This window comes from Notechis scutatus, chromosome 3 (genome assembly GCF_049901735.1).
Source record: "Notechis scutatus isolate UNSWTSFEM ecotype Mainland chromosome 3, rNotScu1.2, whole genome shotgun sequence".
Classification (NCBI taxonomy): domain Eukaryota; kingdom Metazoa; phylum Chordata; class Lepidosauria; order Squamata; family Elapidae; genus Notechis; species Notechis scutatus.
This window is the reverse complement of record NC_142011.1, coordinates 73554085-73573548: the sequence shown is the minus strand read 5'-3', so window position 1 is coordinate 73573548 and position 19464 is coordinate 73554085. Positions and strand designations below refer to the sequence as shown.

At 35.0% G+C, this 19464-nt stretch overlaps 1 protein-coding gene across 3 annotated transcripts in view; it reads left to right on the top strand.

Annotated features, from left to right (window-relative positions):
* The window catches only part of LRRIQ3 (leucine rich repeats and IQ motif containing 3), a 60078-nt gene that overhangs the window by 2969 nt on the left and 37645 nt on the right, over positions 1-19464 (top strand). For all 3 annotated transcript variants that reach the window (XM_087960475.1, XM_087960474.1, XM_087960476.1), the window contains exons 2-4: positions 2673-2969; positions 5626-5949; positions 10375-10508. In XM_087960475.1, coding sequence (XP_087816601.1) covers positions 2706-2969; positions 5626-5949; positions 10375-10508 — 722 coding nt within the window. In that variant the 5' untranslated portion in view covers positions 2673-2705. The remainder of the gene's footprint in view (positions 1-2672; positions 2970-5625; positions 5950-10374; positions 10509-19464) is intronic.

The following is a 19464-nucleotide window of genomic DNA, read 5'->3' as shown; positions in this document are numbered from 1 at the left end:
TTTTTTCCCCCAATAAACTTGTTCACTTATAAAATGCACTTTTTATAGAAAAGCTGCTTCCTGTGATACTAGCTATTGAGAGAACAGAAATAAAGAGGAAATTAGATTTAATATGCATAATTTCATCCCTAAACTAACTCTGTTTAACCAGCCATTGGTTGAGAAACTTCATTTAAAAACATGTTACAGCTCTATTCACTATAATCTCTCTGCATGAAACCAATAGATTTTACTTTGCACTAAAATCTTCATTTAAAATCTGCTACAGCTGAGGAATTTAGGCATGTTGCTAGCCCAATTCACAATTGTTCCCATTCTTCCTAGAATTTATGCAGTTGTGTTGTTGGGAACAAACAGGTGCTAAGCCAATCCTCAACTGATGCATGAAAGCTGTGAATTCCAGATGGGGTAAAACAAGACTAGATTAAGTTCTACTAATTTTACTTGTTACTTGGTAATGTTGGTTCTGGTTGTTCCTTTGGCCAGCAGTTGACTTGAGGATACTTCTAAAGTCTACCTGCTCAGGTACCAAATAGATGGAAAACATAGGCAGATGGGCTTTAGTCAGCTTCTGCTTATGTCAGGTACAACTGTGCTGTAGTAGATAACACCCTGATTTATCACCTGACTGGACAATTGCAGTGAGCTCTGTGTAGGGCTGCTTTTGGAGACAACTCAAGCTACACCTTATACAAAATGTGGCAGCAAATATGGCAGCAAGACAGTTTTAGTGTAGAGTAACAATGCTTCAATCTCAGTAATTGCCAGTAGGTTTCTAGACCCAATTCAAAATGTTGGAAATTACTTTTAAAACCCTACATGGTACAGCATTAGAATATATCAGCAATATCTTGGCTGGATTGAATCTGCCCATTTGATTCAGTCATCTGAGAATCTGTAGATAGTCATTTCCAATTTATGAGATTTATGAAACATGGACTAAAGAGTTCATGGACAGCCCTTTCCAATTTATGAAATTTATGGAGCATGGACTAGATATGATCAGGCCTTCTCTTTGACAGCCCTACTTTATGGAATTTCTTCTGTAGTCCGTACATTTTAAATACCTATAAACAAGCTAAGCCTCTATTGTTTCAATTCTTAGATATTGATTTATAGAGAGAAATCAGCTTAGGAAGTTTGCTGGAACAGTGCTGAGCCATGAAGGCTTATGACTTCCTGTCTTGGAAATCATGGAAGCTGTAAAGTTTTGCCCTTGGGATTTTACATGATTTCTCTCTTTGTTGGTTGCTGCTACTCTAAACATTATCTGCTCAGGAGTATGCTTATGCTTGTATGAAATTTAGGCTGAATTGATGACTTCAAGTTAAGCCTGATAGATTTATTTGCAACTTTAAGCATTGCTGTTCATAAAGCTAGGACATCCTGAAAACCTCAAATCTTCAAAGTTTAAATATATGACACTGCATGTTGGTAATGTATTAATTAATTTATTAGATTTATATTCCATCTTTTCTTCAAGAGCTCAAAATAGTATGCATAGCACTCTCTCTTCTGTATGTTAGTAATGATTGACCAATAGCCACTCTGTCAGCTTCTGTGGCTGATAGTGAACTAAAACTTAGCTCTTCCTGGGGGCAGTTCAGCTTTATGCTTGTAAACATTTCTAGCTTAAATTTATTAAATTCAGGAATAATAGAGACTGTAATTCAGCACTAATCCTTTGAGCATCTAGAAAAAAACTATTATATCTAACTACTTTGACAGTTCTTAGAGATTGATTTCAGAGTGGGAATCCCCTCTGCAGTAAGTGATAGTTTATCTTTTTTCAGTATCGTCAGTATCTTATTCCTTGGCAAAGTAAGATTTAAAATACATTATTGTCTATTGCTGTTGCCAAATCTATTTACTGAATTGGGGTATATACTATTTACAGCTGGTTGTGATTGAAGTGACACATAAGCCTCAGTAATGAATGACTAAAAACAAACACAGAAATAAATAGAATGATTAAAAAATATGATTCTTTAAGTAACCATTTTGAAGCCATGAACAGTTGACATCCTTTATAGATTATAGATTGTTGGTCATTTCTCAATAGAATAATTTCTCTGTAGAACCCTTGAAACCCTCTGCCATTTTATTTTATAAAACAATTTTATAAAATTTTATAATATTTATATATTTGTTTTCAGGATTTAGAAAGCTTTAAAATGAACTCTTTTTAAAATGGCTTTTAATTCATGTGTTTTATTGATCACAAGGTTATCTATATCATCCACAAATTATCCCAAAGGTCTGGCAATACAATTTATATTGGCTGAATTATATAATTAATTTATCATTATATTTTATTATTTTGTTTGTTATTTTAGTAGATTTGACACAGGAAGGAAATCTGTCATGTAACAAAACAAATCAATAATTTGCCATTGAGGATATTTCTATTGCCTATTTGTGGTGGTATAAGTATGAAGTGTTTTCTTTATTTGATAAAATGTAAAATGATATTTCTCCACCAGATGTTTACATGCTCTTAAATCTTCTCTTAAATATGTTTTCTTCTTCCTAGCTTCTTTGTTATGGCTTATCTTTTTATAAAACGGGGAATTGTATCGAGCAATTGGATATTTAGTTTATTTATTTGAAGGTTTGTTTTAAAGGTAAGCTGAATAAAGGTAACTTACTGTGTAATCCTTTCTCCCCTTTAGATTTCTTATGGATAAACCATAAAAGAGATAACTATGGAGGAGGAATTTTTAGAATACCTTGTCTGTGTTTCTGAAAAACTACTACTTGAATATGGCCAAACTGCTGATGAAAGAGATGCAAAGAAACTGAGAAATCTGGTTATGGTTAGACTGCATGCACATTTCCTATATGATCTGCGAAGCATGCCATATTGTGTTTCACTCAAAATATGTGATTTGTCTTGTAATTTTCTTACAAATATTGATGCACTTGAATATTGCATTAATTTAATTAAATTGGATCTCCATAATAATCAGGTGAGTAGTAACGGCTTTAAAAGTGTAATTTTCAAACTAATCTAATATATGCAATAGTGACAAATATCTGTAGTTCAGGTGTAGGATGTGGGTGAAGGTTCGTTCTCCGAGTTTGTGGGTTGGTTTCTGAACGTTTCGTTACCAGGCTAGATAACATCTTCAGCAGCGTTTAGGAATCTCCTAAACTCGGCTGAAGATGTTACCTAGCCTGGTAACGAAACATTAGGAAACCAACCCACAAGCTCTGAGAACAAACCTTCACCTTCAATCTAATCTAGACCAATAGAAGAGAACTCTTAAATGTTTGCATCAAACTAGGTATGTCTTAGTATTATGGAGTTTTCCAATGAAACTGCATATGGATTCTTAAATCAGTTATGTTTATTTTGCTCATTCCAACTGAATAACTAATCTAATGAACACCTTTGGAGATTATATATATCACACACACACATACACACACACACATATCTATCCTAAAATATGTGTAATATCTTCTTTAAAATTTGATTCTTTTTATGTGGTAGTCATGGGTTATAGGAACTAGGATTTTATTTCACTGGCAATGCATTTAAAGATTATAGCAATCAGTCACAGTTAAATTTTTATTTCTAGCCTTAATATTGATAAAATTAATTGGCCAAAGCACTATAAATTAATATGGGGTTGTTGTTTTTTTGGCTCAAAATGTTTGATGTTTAATATCCTTACTCCAAATGGAAGCCTGAAAAATAGCTGATCTAGATTTTTTTGTCTTGTTTCATGTCTTGTAGTTTTCCCTTATTTTTCTTTTTTGTGAAGGTGGGAATTCTTTTTTTTAAAAAAAAAAAAAACATTCAGTTTGAATGCTCAACTGACTCAGGATGATAATGTCAGATTCTGTCCCTCTGTTATATGAATAGAGAATCTTAATCATGCCTTTGAAAACCCATGCAACTCTGGTCCAGGAGCTTGCCTTTAATACTTATTTTAGACAATGTATTTTTATCATCATTTTTGTTGATATTTTATACTATATCTATAAAAACACATAATCTAAAATTAATACAACAGAATTATTTTATAGATCATATACAATTTATGTTATAACTTCTATACAATTATTGCCATATTAAAAGTGTCTTAGGAGTATCTCTAAATAAAATGTCTATAGATAGAGCTGGTTATACTAATTCATTCCCCTTGTTTTTAAGTTGTCTAAATCTAGGGGGTTAATAGTTAATAATTTCTAATAAATATTTTAATGCTCCTTAAAAATGCTAGAAGAATTTTTTTTTTTATAATTTTAGGAAGGTTTTTAGATCATTGTGGTATACCTAATAATTCATTGTCTCATTTCTGGAATTCTTCCATTCCCTTTAATTGATATATTAGTTACCTACCATGCTGTCAATTTCTATAGGCATTATTAACTGACTGATTTTACACTGAGATATTTTGGTGATTTCTCCTCTTTCTTTTTTGCCATTGACCAGTGTTTCTCAATCTTGGCAACTTTAAGTTGCATGAACTTCAACTCCCTGAATTCCCCAGCCAGCATCTAAACATTCTGAATGTTTTCTATTATGTTATTTCTGTATTGGAAACTTTTAAGGAATTAAAAGTTTATTGGTGGACAATGACTGCCTTTTTTCTCTTTCATACTTGAAAAGGCAAGCTTTGGGAGTACTAAATTGTAATTATGGACCAGATTTGATGGTTGTGCTTTTTTAAGAATTACCGTATTTATCGGCGTATAACACGCACAGGCGTATAACACGCATCTTCATTTTAAGAGGGAAATTTCAGGAAAAAATTAAATTTCTAAATAAAAACTTTGAAGCAAAATAAGGGTAGCTCAGAACTTTTTTATTAATAATTATTACCACTTATAAGGTAAATCAGTGGTCCCCAACCTTTTTGTACCAGGGACCGGTTTCAAGCAGAAAATTTTGCAAGGACGGGGGGAAGAGAAGAGAAGGAGGCTTCGCTCTCGCTGCTCCACCATCCAAGGAAGAAACTGCTTCAAAGAAGCGGGGGGGCTTTTCCTGTCGCGCAGCTATTCCGAAGCGCCCGTTTCACCCCCACTCCCACCCCTGCGCTTCAATCCACAGTGTCCCATTCTGCCTGCCTGCCTGCCTGCCTTAGTTTCTGGTTGTTTGGGAGCAGCTTCGGCTGAGAATAATAACTATTCGCCTTTTTACTCAGCCGAAGCTGTTCCGATTCAACCATTAACGAAGGCAGGCAGGCAGGCAGAACGAGCACTGCGGGCGGGCGGGCGGGCGGACGGGGTGGGGGTGGGGAGAAACGGGCGCTTGGGAAGCTGCGGCGACAGGAAAAGCCCCCCGCTCTTTGAAGCAGTTTCTTCCTGTGCTGGTGGAGGAGCGAGAGAGCGACTGAGAGAGCTGACCCAGAGAGAAGGACAGGCTTGGTTGCTTCCTCCCTCCCTTCTTTCATTTGTGTCCTTGATCCCGATCCCAGCAGCATTCACCGAAGGCTTCTTAACATTATATCGGCGTATAACACGCATACATCATTGCCCCCTATTTTCAGGGGGAAAAAAAGTGCGTGTTATACGCCGATAAATACGGTATATACTCTTCAAGTGTAGTAATATATGTATTAAATCATTTTTCATTTTTCTCTCTTTTAAAATTGTTTTTCAATCCTATTTCAGCTAGAATTACTTCCTGGTCCAATGTTTTGGAGATACATGAAGAATTTACAATTATTATATCTACATGATAATGGAATTTCAACACTGGAAGATGTGCATTCATTATCTTTTTGCCCTAATCTTATTGCCCTCACTTTGTATAACACTCCGCTGTGCTTGAAAATTGCCTATAGGCACATTGTTGTTAACAGCATTTTTTCTCTCAAGGCACTAGACTACTATGTCATTTCTGATGAAGAAATAACTGAAGGTTGGAGACTACCTGAAAAATACAAACCATTTACTCTGAACTTTTTTGTTGACTATTACCCTCTTTCTGGAAAGGTAAACACAAAGTAATTTCACATTATTAAAACGTTATTATGTATGCCTTAGGAACACTAAGTTTTAAATATATCCTCAGTTTGAAAGCATGCAAATGCAAGCAGATAAATAGGTACCACTTTGGTGGGAAGGTAACAACGTTCCATGAACTTTGGCATATAGGCATGCCAGCCATATGATCACGGAAAGATCTTCGGACAATGCTGGCTCCATTGACCAGGAAATGTAGATGAGCACCACCCCCTGGAGCCTAAGCAGGGAAAAAATTTTATCTTTACCTTTACATTCTAACAATCTATCACCTTTATCTGTGTTCAAGCCAGAACATTTCTATTTAGACTTCAGTGTGGACAAAGATTCTGCCTCTCAAGAGACATCCTGCAAGTAGGTTTGTGAAATATTTGCTTCTCTCAGGAAAAAATAAGTCTCAGTATGAGTATTGTGGAAAGTGGTCATAAATTTAGAATTTAGAATAACAGCGTTGGAAGGGACCTTGGAGGTCTTTTAGTCCAACCCCCTGCCTAGGCAGGAAACCCTACGCCACTTCAGACAAATGGTTATCCAACATCTTTTTTAAAAACTTCCAGTGTTGGAGCATTCATAACTTCTGGAGACAAGTTGTTCCACTGATTAATTGTTCTAACTGTCAGGAAATTTCTCCTTAGTTCTAAGTTGCTTCTCTCATTTATTAGTTTCCACCCATTGCTGCTTCTTCTACAAGAAAGAGCCGAGATGGCGCAGTGATTAGAATGCAGTGGTTAGGCTACTTCTGCTGATCACAGGCGGCCAGCAGTTTGACAGTTCGGGTCTCACTGGCTCAAGGTTAACTCAGCCTTCCATCCTTCTGAGGTCGGTAAAATGAGGAGCTAGATTGTTGAGGGCAATAGGCTGACTCTGTAAACCGCTTAGAGAGGGATGTAAAGCACTGTGAAGCAGCATATAAGTCTAAGTGCTATTGCTGTTGCTACCCTCAGGTGTTTTGGAGAATAGCTTGACTCCCTCTTCTTTGTGGCAGCCTCTAAGATATCGGGACACTGCTATCCTGTCACCCCAGTCCTTTTCATAAGACTAAATCTCTGATTTGCTCTTAGTATAGTCTCAATATTTATAACTTCAGAAGTGCATTGTATTGAATACATTGGGAACCATCTCTGGGAAGTATCACAGGATTTTATCAAAATAGGTAGAGGAGGTGCAGAGTGTTGATTTCCTGCCATTTCCAAAGTGTCTTTTATTTTAGCTTGCAGATCTCCAAGACAGCTTGGCACACTGAGCATGACTATGCTTTTAGTGGAGTCTACAAATTGGAGTGAAAATAGGAAGTGGTGAAGGGATTGGCTGCTCAGAAAACTGAGGAGAAGATAAGGGGCATCCATTTATGGCTTCATACAGATTCTACCTGCGAAGAGATTGCAAAATGGCACTCTCCAGCAAGTTTGTCTGAGGGCTGGGCAACTATTCATTTTGCCTAAGCCACACTGGGTGCACCTTACATTGTGTTTGCATACTTCCTCTCTTAATTACTTTAGGAAACTGCTCACTACAAACTTCTTCCAAAACATAAGCCATACTATACTGGGAAAGTTTTCTTTCATCCTGGATGAAAGAAGTTCTTAGTGAGTTTAAGGATTAACAAGAAAAGCTTTGATTTTTTTGGAAAACAGCAAAAGTGGGACTAGAATGTTGATTTTGGAAAGTTAATAGGCTAGATGGACCTGAAAAAACATTTCCTGTAAGGTGTTCAATAATTTATAAAATCGTATATGAAGTTTTTGAAATTAATGTTAAGAAATCCTCCTGTGGGAAAATTTTGCTGAAAGGAAAACAGGCAGATGGTAAGAGGGAACTCGAAGCTGGCTACAGAAAGAACAAAGAATTACTCGTAAAGAATAACAGACTATTAATACGAGGCTGTGCTATTCGACTATAGAAGAAATTAAGGCTTTTTATAACCAGTTTACTCAGAACTTACAAAATTGTGTGCCACTATAGCGCAAGTATAGAAAAAGAACATATTTTATTGGATTAAACAGACTGATTTGAAGATGGATTTGGAGTTTGTACTGGATTGTAAAAGAAAAAAGATGTGGGTCTGAAAATAAATTTTAAAATGCCATAATAGTCATATGGAAAATAATATCAAAATAGATTTATAAATGAAAACAATTTTAATAATAAAAGGGACATACAAATAATAAATCAGAAGAGTGACTTGGAAAGCAATATATGGAAGGTGGGGTATACAAATAAATAAACAATAAACCAAGGAAATTCATTCTAAGAAAATGCAAAGAAAAACTGCTCAAGCTGTTCCAGGAAGGAGACAAAGCAAAACTAAAGAAATCAACTTGTTGAATTAGGTTTGGTGAAAGGCAAACAGTGACAGCATAAGAAACCTATCCCATTGCTGAATCCTGGTGATGGCAATATGGTTTGGGACTGCTTTGCCATTCTGGAGCAGAACGGCTTGCCATCATTGATGGAACTGTGAATTTTGAATTGCATTAGCAAATTCTACAGGAAAATGTCAGGTTATCTGTCAGTGAACTGATTTCAAGACAAAATTTATCATGCAGCAAATCAGTAGCCCAAACATATAGTTGTATGACTGAAGAATTATAAAAGCAGAAGGAAATGATTGAATCAAAATTTTGACTTTGATCCTAGAGAAATATTGTGGAAGGATCTGAAGCACACAGTTCATTCAACTAATCCCTTAGTTGAAGCTGTTCTGTAGGATGACTGAGATATTCCTTAAAGCTGATACATAGGACTGATCAACAATTCACATTCATATTTAGCTCTAGTGATGGCTGTATGGGGTTGGGGGTGGGGGGGCACACCAGTTATTGAAAAGCACACAAACACAAATATGTAGCTTTGGATCAATTTTCACAATGAATAAATAAGCAAGTGAAATGTTTTTGATTCATTTGTTCAATTGAGTTCTCTTTATTTAATTTTAAGATGTGTGGAGAGCAGATCACATTGTATGTTATATCTGTACAGAAGTATGAAAATTCAGAAGTGTTTCACAACTTTTAAATAGCACTGTATAGTTGAGGCCCATTCTCCCCCCTTCTTGGTGAGCAACTCTGAGAAAGAATCTGGATTGCTGTGTCCAAAATACATTAATCTGATATTTTTATTTCCTGGTAGAAACATTAGTTCAGGTAATTATAGTACGATGTTCAGAGAATTAGATGACTACTACAGTACAAACAATCAGTAGGGGTGGGTGGGTAAATTTGTAGATGGAAAAAGAATTTGCAGGCAAAACTTGCAATTTCCTGTGAAAAGATGAATCCTGGCGTATCTTGATTCATGATTAGGGAAAAAAATCAATTCTATTTCAATGAATACTGTATAAGATTTTATTCTGAAGTTTTCTACTAGTAAAAGTGGATCCTGTTTTTGATCACATATGCTAATAAGACACACTTGCTTATTAGAATCCTTAAATAATACAAAAAGGGAAGTCTTTTAACTGATTTTGTTTGAATTCTGAAATAATGAATTCTATATTGAGAAAAAAGTGCTGTTCATAAAAATTCCTGTTAATCATTCATGAAATTCCTGTATTGTCAAAACATATTACATTCTTCAAAATGGCTTATTGATAACATTCATGGAAGAACATCATGTAATACACACATAAGTACACACACATTTATTAAATGTATAATATTAAACAATTTAGCAGTTACTGGTTCAATGTACCCAGATGGTGTTCAAGCATTGTTGTCCTGGACATTGTGCTACGAATGCTAGTCAGACATTGAATAGGAACAGATTTGTACAAATAGGATCTGAGAAATATCTTTATATTGTCCCCTAAACTACATGCTGAACAAGATAAAGAGAAGTTAGGACCTTATATGAACCAGTCAAAAATCTAATCAGTGATGAATTATATAATTCATTATATCCATCCAGCCAAGAAAGAGCAGTTTGATTCTGAAAGTTCCATTTCTATTGAATTCGTTACTTTTGCTTATTTCTCAGCATTAAATTTAGCATCAACTTATAATTTGTGAGCATCCCTGCTTCTAGTTTTGACAGCTATTGACCAAAGCCAGCTAAACTAAAATGGAAAAAATTACTGCTTGGAACAGCAAAAATATATGAAATGCTCCTTGCCAAAAAAAAAAAAAGAATGATGTAAATGTCTGTTTCTATGATAAATGGAACTATAACCAGAGAATAGGAGAAATTTATGACCTCTTATGAGTTCAGTTAAAAAGGTTTACATAAAAGCAATCTATTACCAGAATATATAAAAATTATTTATAAGCCAAAACAAAATAGCTAGGATGCTTTATCCAAAATAATTGCTTTCAGAAATATCATTTAAAAAGACATAAAGCATAGTTGGTTTTAATGCACTTTGATGAACGTTGCTATATTGCTTTGTTTTATTTTTAGGATACTACATTTCAGGAAGAAATTAAAACAGTAAGAAATATAATTTCCAAGATCAATCAAGTTCTAGTTCATCATTCACCAATCTTGATTATTCAGAGATGGATCAGAGGATATTTAAGTAGAAAAAAATGGTGGTAAGTTTATTGTTACTTAGTTTTAAGAAAGTGATATTTTCATGTATCTAATTAAAGTTGCCTTGTCATGTCTGGAGCAATCCTGTAAAGGTTTTAATTGAATATTTTAGAACTGAAAGATATAATTGCTGATTCATTGATTAAGCACTTTTGCTGTCATTGGTTATTTCAGTACTGTAAGAACAAAACTATAGTTTGAATTCCCACTAACAGCCTTTGGAAAATGCATTGATTTTAATGGTTCTAAATTTACTTTATTTAACTCTGAATACTTCCACCAATATTATTGCTTTGTATAAACTTATATATTATGAATGTTTGTGAGGGAAACCCACTGATATTGCACAGATATTCTAAAACTTGACTAACATACATAGTCACATTTTCAGATTGAATTTTTAAATTTATTCTGTAAAACAAATTTGACATAAAATTGTTAATTTTAAAAAATCACAAAAGCAATGTAGGTATCTCAGACACAATAGGTACTATAAAATTCTGTGATTTCTACTTATGAGGATTTCTGAAGTTTTCCTTTTTTTTTGTTCTTAGAGCAAATAAGAGCAAATACAGTACAATCGTTTTCATTTTTTTTGTTTGTGAAATTAATACTTGTCTAAACTAGCTTTATAATCACTGCGTGAAGTTGCTGCAAATTGAATAGATTAATATGTTAATGTGCTATTTTTTCTCAAAAAAAAAATACGAAAGTTACAAGTAGTGTCATTAGATACAAAATAATTACAGGTGTTTAAATTTAGTAAAGAAAATTTCAAATAATAAGCAAATGCATTTTTACTCACCAAAAACAAATGATTATAACGGGGCTGCCTGATTCTGAATGTGTATGAAATAGCTTGTGACAGTTAAAATTATTTTAGCATTTTTATATATGATATTTCAGGTGTGGGACACAACGTATAGCAGTTCATATTTTCTGAGAAGAAAGATTTGGCCAACTTCAAAATGAGTATGCCACAGAGCTTTTGTCTATAGCTGAATTAAAATACTGATCACCAATCTTGAATCAATAGACAGCTATACAGGTAGTCCTCAGCTTACAACCACAATTGAGCCCAACATTTCTGTTTGTTAACATTTGTTAAGTGAGTTTGCCCCATTTTACAACCTTTCTTGCCACAGTTGTTAAATGAATCACTGTAGTTGATAAGTTAGCAACCCTGTTGATAAATGAATCTGGCTTCCCCATTGACTTTGCTTGTCATAAGGCCACAAAAGGATGGGGATCGCGTGACCCTGGGACACAGCATTGGTCATAAATATGAACCAGTTGACAAGTACCTGGATTTTGATCACACGATCATAGGGACGCTGTATAGGTTGTTACTGTGAAAAACATTCATAAGTCATTTTTTTCAGTGTCATTGTAACTTTGAACATTCACTAAATAAACTGTTGCAAATCGAGAACTAGCAGTAGTATGAAATTTCTTTCCTTGAGTGGGTCTGTATTAGTCATGTCAATTACCTAATTTTCCTCCAAGGTAATGAGTGACAAAGCCAAGTAGATCACACACACACACACACACACACACACACGTTAAGACTGGTTTTGGACAATTTTGGAATTAGGTCTCTCTGTAATAGTGTTTTAGCACCAGTACTGATAATGGAAATGTAACCTGTTGAAGGAACTGCTGTTCACCCATATTTGAATTAACAAAGTAACGGGTGGAAAAGCTTAGTGGATTTTATACATCTTGAAGCTATTTGAATTTAGATAATATTGGAATAAAGACGGAAATAGCTGCAACTAGTGTAAATTGCAGCAGCTGACATGTTAACAACCAATATTATCATGCACCACCAATATTTTGAAAGCTGCATTGGTGATTGGTTGATTTTAGGTTCAATTCAAGATAATTTTACAACCTCTACAGTCCTGTGTAACCTAGGAGTGGTTATCTGTGAGACTGCTTACTACAAAGGAATGTTTTTGGAGAATGCTTGCTGGAAATCCCTCTACCTCCTTACACAAAGCATATTCCCTTCTATGGAATATCTTCTCAGGTGTAATATCTGCAAACTCGCCTCTGGTATTCAGAAAACTTTTGAAAAGGTGCTTTTCCAGCACATATTTGGGGACTGCAAAATTATGAAGAGAATAAGTACCTGGGTGTGTAATAGAAGGTTCTAAAAATGTCTGGCTCTATTTTATTATGATAGGATTATGAATGATTATGACTGAAGTATCATAATTTTTATGACTGGGTTGCTCTATGATTACTAATAGTGTATTTGTTATTAATTTAGAATTCATTATTAGTTTAGAATCTAAACTGAAGCAGCATAAAAGCATTTATAATAAATATTTTAATATCAGTACAGCTAAGGAAAATTTAAGCCTGTCTTACTTAAGAAATTGAGAGAAAAATGAAAGCAATATCATGTGTATACAACAACAACAATGAAGAATATGTTTCATGTTTAGATACATGTTTAGAAAAAAATCTTTATCAATAAAAATCTCTAAACTGTGAGTGAAGAACTTCCTAATTAAAATATCCAACCGACTTTTCTCCTTCTCTTTTCCCACTCAACAACTCTATGAGGTGACTTGGGCTGAGAGAGAGCGACTGGCCTAAGGTTACCCAGCTGAATTTTTTGCAATCTGGATTAATGCAATCTCTTTGCATTAATCAATCAATATTGACTGATGGAAGACGATTTTACAAAACACACAGTGAGAAATTTAATAAATGCATGTCATATAAATTATATTCAGCAAAAATCATCAGGCAGATTTCTAGCAGGCAGTATTGACATTCTATTATTGAGAATTTTTTTGTCAAATGTTATCTTAAAACATGAGCAAATGAATTCTTTAAAACTTCATTGTCCAAAATATGGCTATATTTTATATATATTTGGCTTTTATATTAATATATCAAATATACCATTATTAAGTAAGGTTTTAACTTTATATTTCTGAATGTTTCCTAGAGTCTGGCAGAAGATTGGAGGGACTTGTTTTCAAATATGTAGAAACATTAGCTATTGTCTGCTCCCCTCTGTCTCACATTTATGTTCTTCTTCTTCTCCTTTACCAATATTGGGAAGAAAGATATATAGGAAAATCTAAAATGGAAGACCTACCATTTCCTAAGCATAACCATTTGTTTGGCTAAGCAAGTGGGAGGAACATTTCCCTTGTCAGTATTGTTATTATTCAATTTCTCCAATTTGTTGATCGGATGGAAAATAAGTGTCATTGCTGAAGCTTTAAGCCTAATTCATTGATGGCTTTGGAAACGAAGGTATGTTGGCTAGTATAGCCTATCTTGACATATTCACAAAAATCCCCATGCCAGTAAAAACAGCAACAGAATATGCTGGCAGAAATTTCCATAAGCACTTCAGAGGATATCAAATACGCTACTTTCTCAATAGAATCATGTTCTTTATGGATGCACCAGCCATTCAATTAGCTTTGAATGGATTTAGGATTGCTGTGTAAAGTTTTCCAAGTGATTAAAAGCAGGTGCAGTAGACAGAACTAATCATCTGTAAAGGACAGAGAAGATAGCAGAAAGAGCCAATGGAGAGAAAAAGGCCTTTGCTGCAGTTTTGCATCAATTAACTCCACTTTCTGAATTAACCATTTCCAACAGAGTCATCTTATGCATTTTTTATGTGATAAATATGTACTCGGTTCTAAATTCATAAATCTTATTGAAAATGAATGAAAACAAATAGTCAATTTTGTAAAATTAAGAATTTAAAGTATTTTCTTTTCAATTTTTCTAAGGCCTATTTAGCATATCCATTATAATAGTGCAATCAGATATGGGCTGCAATAAAAACCTGATGACCACTACAGGGCAGAAAAGAGTTTTATTAGATGCTTATTTGCTGACTTCTCGTGGTCAGCTAGATTGATGCAGTACAGAGCTGGCTGATCTAGATCATCCAATTTTTCTTGGTGGAAATTTGAAATTTGTTTTTGACATTTCTACCCTTTATGGATTACTAAAACTGTTAAAATGCTTCTTGGATGAACATTTAAGACTATCTCATTGATCACATGACCACACAAACACCATTATAGTTGTGAATTGTTCAGCCACGACATCAAAGGAGTTTATGCTGTATGAAATATAGAATCTAGTTTTTTCAAGCCCAGTTCTCTGAGGATATGATCACAGAAGAGGAGCAAAATATTAACATTGTTGATTTGATTGCAATTTTGTAATATGCAAGTTTGATTTTCATTATTATTTGTGCCTGGTGTTATTTCCTATACTTGTAAATAGACCTTTTAATTGTTTATTGCATATTAAAGGTAGTATGTTACCAAAAAGCAGGAATGGGTGTAATGACACTACTCAATACAGAGCAGCATGCATAGTGGTTTATATTAAGTGTGACAAGGTGAAGAGAATGTCTTACTGAAGTGTTATCATCGATATTAAAGTTGCCTGGGTCTTTTCAATGTGATCTCTGAAAGAACGTATTATTCTGCAAGATACTCTGAATTTAAGTATTGGGTGAACTATACCCCACAGCAGATGATGGTAAATTCATGCTTAGCATCATAATTTATAAGATGAAAAGCACTGACTTGTGCCTTTGTATTATTTGTACACAGATGGTGCTCTATGAAGCATTCAGAAACCAAGCAAACCACATCTGTCAAAATACTCTCCATCAATTCCAGCATCTTATACTGAGTAAGATTAGAAAGGTTGTCAGTTTAGATCAATGAATCTCATACTGTGCTAGATTGGCTGGTAATTTGTATAGGGCTCAGTTAGCCCAACTAGCTCAGGAACTGCATATATTTTTCTTTGAGGAGTTCAGGTAGACCTTCTTGGCAGTTCAAGAAAAGGAATCATTAAATCTGCCATAAGGCTGTACCACAGGGATGTACTCCTGAATCCTCTCCACTTTTAAACTTACGCTTGAAACTGAGAGGCGCCAGGAAGAGGATAGAAGAATACTATAAATGCAGCTTTGCAATAATGTGTTCAGGTCTGAGGGCTAGTCTGGAGGAGTGAATGAAGAAGCACCAGAGGCTGAGAAAGGGAGCTTAATGAATTAGAAAGAAGAAATAACAAACAGTAGAGCTTGAAGCAAAAGGTCCTGAAGTTCAGAGATAGTGAAACAAAGAAAAATAGCTGCATAATGATGCTGACTTTGGGTAAGAATGTTCCTTCAGCTAGCATACTCAAAATGCATTACAACCACAACCTCCTAGAATTGTTAGCCAGCTTGCAAATGTTAAAATAGTAATCCTAACATATCTGTGGAGTGCCAGATTGGAAAGGTTGCCTTAAAAGATCTAAGAGTTTGTTTGTTTTCCTGGAAAGGCTTGTTGGAAAATACAGAACAGTTAAATAGAGAGCCATGTAATCATACTACAACTGCTTGTCTATATTTTGTATTGCTTGAAATGAGGCTGAATGTTGACAACCATCTTGTTTGATAACACTCTATTATTTGGCAAGGAAAATGAAATACTTACAACAATAAACTTGTCAGGCTATTATTCTGATAAAGAGTGACAGACAGTGCATTGTTTTGGCAAAAGGTCACATTTTCTTTAAGGAACTGACAATTTACTTCTTTTTAACTAATGTCTTCAGGTTGCTCTTTCCATGAGTCCAATGTATTTTGGAGAGTACAGAAGATACGTAATGCAAAATGCATGTCTTTACATGTTGGCACCATGCTGTGCATCTACAGACAATGCTGAAAACTTGAAAGAGAAATGCAGCTCCGTCTTTTCCCTGGTGCTCTGGCACGACAGAAACATAACAGTGATTTTACAAGCACACATATTTTAAGACTGAAATCATACTCTTAATAGTATGCTTTCACACACATAATAATGGAATGTTTATCCACTGTGCTAATTTGTTTAAAAAATTCAAATTATTATTGTCCCTTCTCTGCGTAATTTCACAAGAGAACACTTAGCTGCTAAATTATTATGACCCTTTTAGGAAACAAGGTTATTTAAGTAAACGCTTCTGTGACCACTCGTGAACCTTTGGGCTGAAGCTAGATAAGTAAGATGATTATAAAGACAGTTAAAATTGATTTCCTAGCCACTGCGATATCGATCAAGGGAAGTGCTGGCATCATCCTCAAATCTGTATCAAGTTAAAAATTAAGTTGAAAAGGATAATTCCCTTGGTCATTCTTAAAACAACTCTGTAGAATGGATTATATTGTTATCCATATTTTGAAATTGGGATATGGTGGAGACAGCAATGCTGGTCTGGCAAAGGCTAGTCAATATAATAGTGTACTCTAATAACTATTGTTACAATTGCCATTTAATGAGACTCAGGAAGTATGCATTCTCTGAGAAAGTGCTTGGCCATTGGTATAGCGTATCCTGTGAATTTCAGATGCTTCTAACCCCTCTGCCCCTTTGTTAACTTGATTCTACCCCACCCCCAGGACTACTGGGTTAGGACATTGAATGGGTCCATCTGCTTTTAATCCCTTGTTAGCCTTCAGTTGCATTTGGGCAGCTATACAAATTTTTAAAATAAACATAAATCAGACACAAATGAAATTTGAACTAAAGCCTGTAATATTCAATGGGAGCTATGAGTAAATTTGTAAAGTATGTTACATTCCTATGAAAGCTGACAAGATTATGGCAAATTTTAGTCATACTGATATTCATATTTGGTATTTCAACATACAGTTGAAATGTCTTTCTAATTATAGATCTTAGCCCATTAGGCAAATACTATTCAGTTGAACTGCGAAATACTCCAGTTCTTGAATATGTAGTGCATATTATGGTGGTATTATTTTAATGAGGCATTATTTTAGTTTTTATTATTATTATTATTATTAAAAATGCCCTTCAGCTTGATGTAAAATGGGGCCGCTTTAATACAAGATTCTCGTATAGTCAGGTGACTCACAAATTATGCAGCGATTCATAAATTAGTAAGCTAAAAAGGGTTTTTGCTATTGAATGCTGAGGATCTCAGTTGAAAATAAACCTCTCTAAAGAAGAATGACAGGACATGGTTACTGAATGAAATGTTCAGTGAATAATCTCCTTGAGGCAATCTGTAGAAGAATAGTGCCAAACCCCCTCATTTTCCACAAAGAGCATCTGTAAGTGAAGAGGCCTCCACTGTCAGAGGCTCATCTTTCTTTCACCAAGCGGAAGGCCTTTTCCAATGTTACTGCCATTAAAAAAAAAAAGACATTCCCTCATGGATTATGTTTGGCTTCCATTCTCTCAGTATTTTAGACATCTACACAGGGATGATTTGTGCCAGGCCTGTCATTGTTAGATGGCTTTAGTAATTATTTTACTGTGAATTGTACTTTGTGGCTTAATTTTGCATACTCTACTTTTTATTTACATTTTGTTAAATTTTGCCTGGAATGGAAAAAGGTGGAAAGTAAACATAGGACTTCAACTGATGTACTTAAGTAGCTTAAAGTAATGTACTTGATGTACTTAAGTAGCTTATTATTATGGGAAAGTAAAAAGTTGAGGTTCGATGTTAATGCTTTATTCTATTGCAACAGAGAGAGTAAGAAATCAACCCTTTTTTTCCTTTTCTTTCTCCCCTCCTCACTTGTCTTTCCCCTTTTCCACCCAATTGTGTCTTACTATTTGCTTTTATATTTTATTCTATAATCCAATAAAATGTTTAAATTCAATAAAAAATATTTATCACTGCAATTGAGGAATTTTGGTTGTAAGTCATTGCAGTAGTGTGTGTAAGTGTGTCACTACATGACTGGACCCAGGTGTTTGATATTTTTAGCAGCAATCGTTAAGCAAATGCAGTGAACATTAAGTGATTGCCATGGTTGTTAAGCAATTCATTATACCCAATGGGTGGGTTTTTCTGTCAGAAACGAAGTAAATGCTGGAAACTGGGGAAAAAAATACAAATCATAGTCATGTGACTGTGGTATGCTGCAAACACACATAAATGTTAGCTGGTGGCCAAGCACCAAAATGTGATCATGTAACTGGAGGAAGGGAGTGCGGTCATTGTAACTTCCAAATCAGGAAGGTTGTAAGTACCTTTTGGGAGACCCATTGTAATTTAGTATAGTTGCTAAGTGACTGGACATAAGTCAAGGACTACCTATAAGACATTCTGTTACAAAGGACACATGTTAAACATGAATTGTGTATGTGTTGCCCTGAATAGCAATAACAATAGCACTTAGACTTATATACCGCTTTATAGTGCTTTACAGCCCTCTAAGCGGTTTACAGTCAGCATATTGCCCCCAACAATCTGGGTCCTCATTTTAGCTACCTCGGAAGGATGGAAGGATGAATCAACCTTGAGCCTGGTCAGATTCGATCTGCCAAATTGCAGGCAGCTGGCTGCAGCAGAGTAGCTTGCAGTACAGCACTCTAACCACTGCACCACTGAGGCTCTTTTGAATGATTGTTTCGGCTAAAGGTAAAGGTTCCCCTCGCACATATGTGCTAGTCGTTTCTGGCTCTAGGGGGCGGTGCTCATCTCCATTACAAAGCTGAAGAGCCAGCCCTCCGAAGACATCTCTGTGGTCATGTGGCCGGCATGACTAAACCGCTGAAGGCGCATGGAACGCTCTTACCTTCCCACCAAGGTGGTCCCTATTTTTCTACTTGCATCTTTACATGCTTTCAAACTGCTAGGTTGGCAGAAGCTGAGACAAGTAACGGGATCTCACTCCGTTAGCAGTGCTAGGGATTCAAATCGCTGAACTACCAACCTTTCTGATTGACAAGCTCAGCGTCTTAGCCACTGAGCCACTTCTATTATCCATATTAGGACATTGAATAAGTTTGCCTAGAATTACATTAAACTGATATTATGAGGTTGAAAGAGATTATATCCAACTGAGTTTTGCATGTTGCTTATTAAAATAAAATTAAGACAACTATATCACAGTAGTTTTGTCAGTAGCAGGTCGATGCAGTTTTTCATTTTGTGTTCTCAACAATA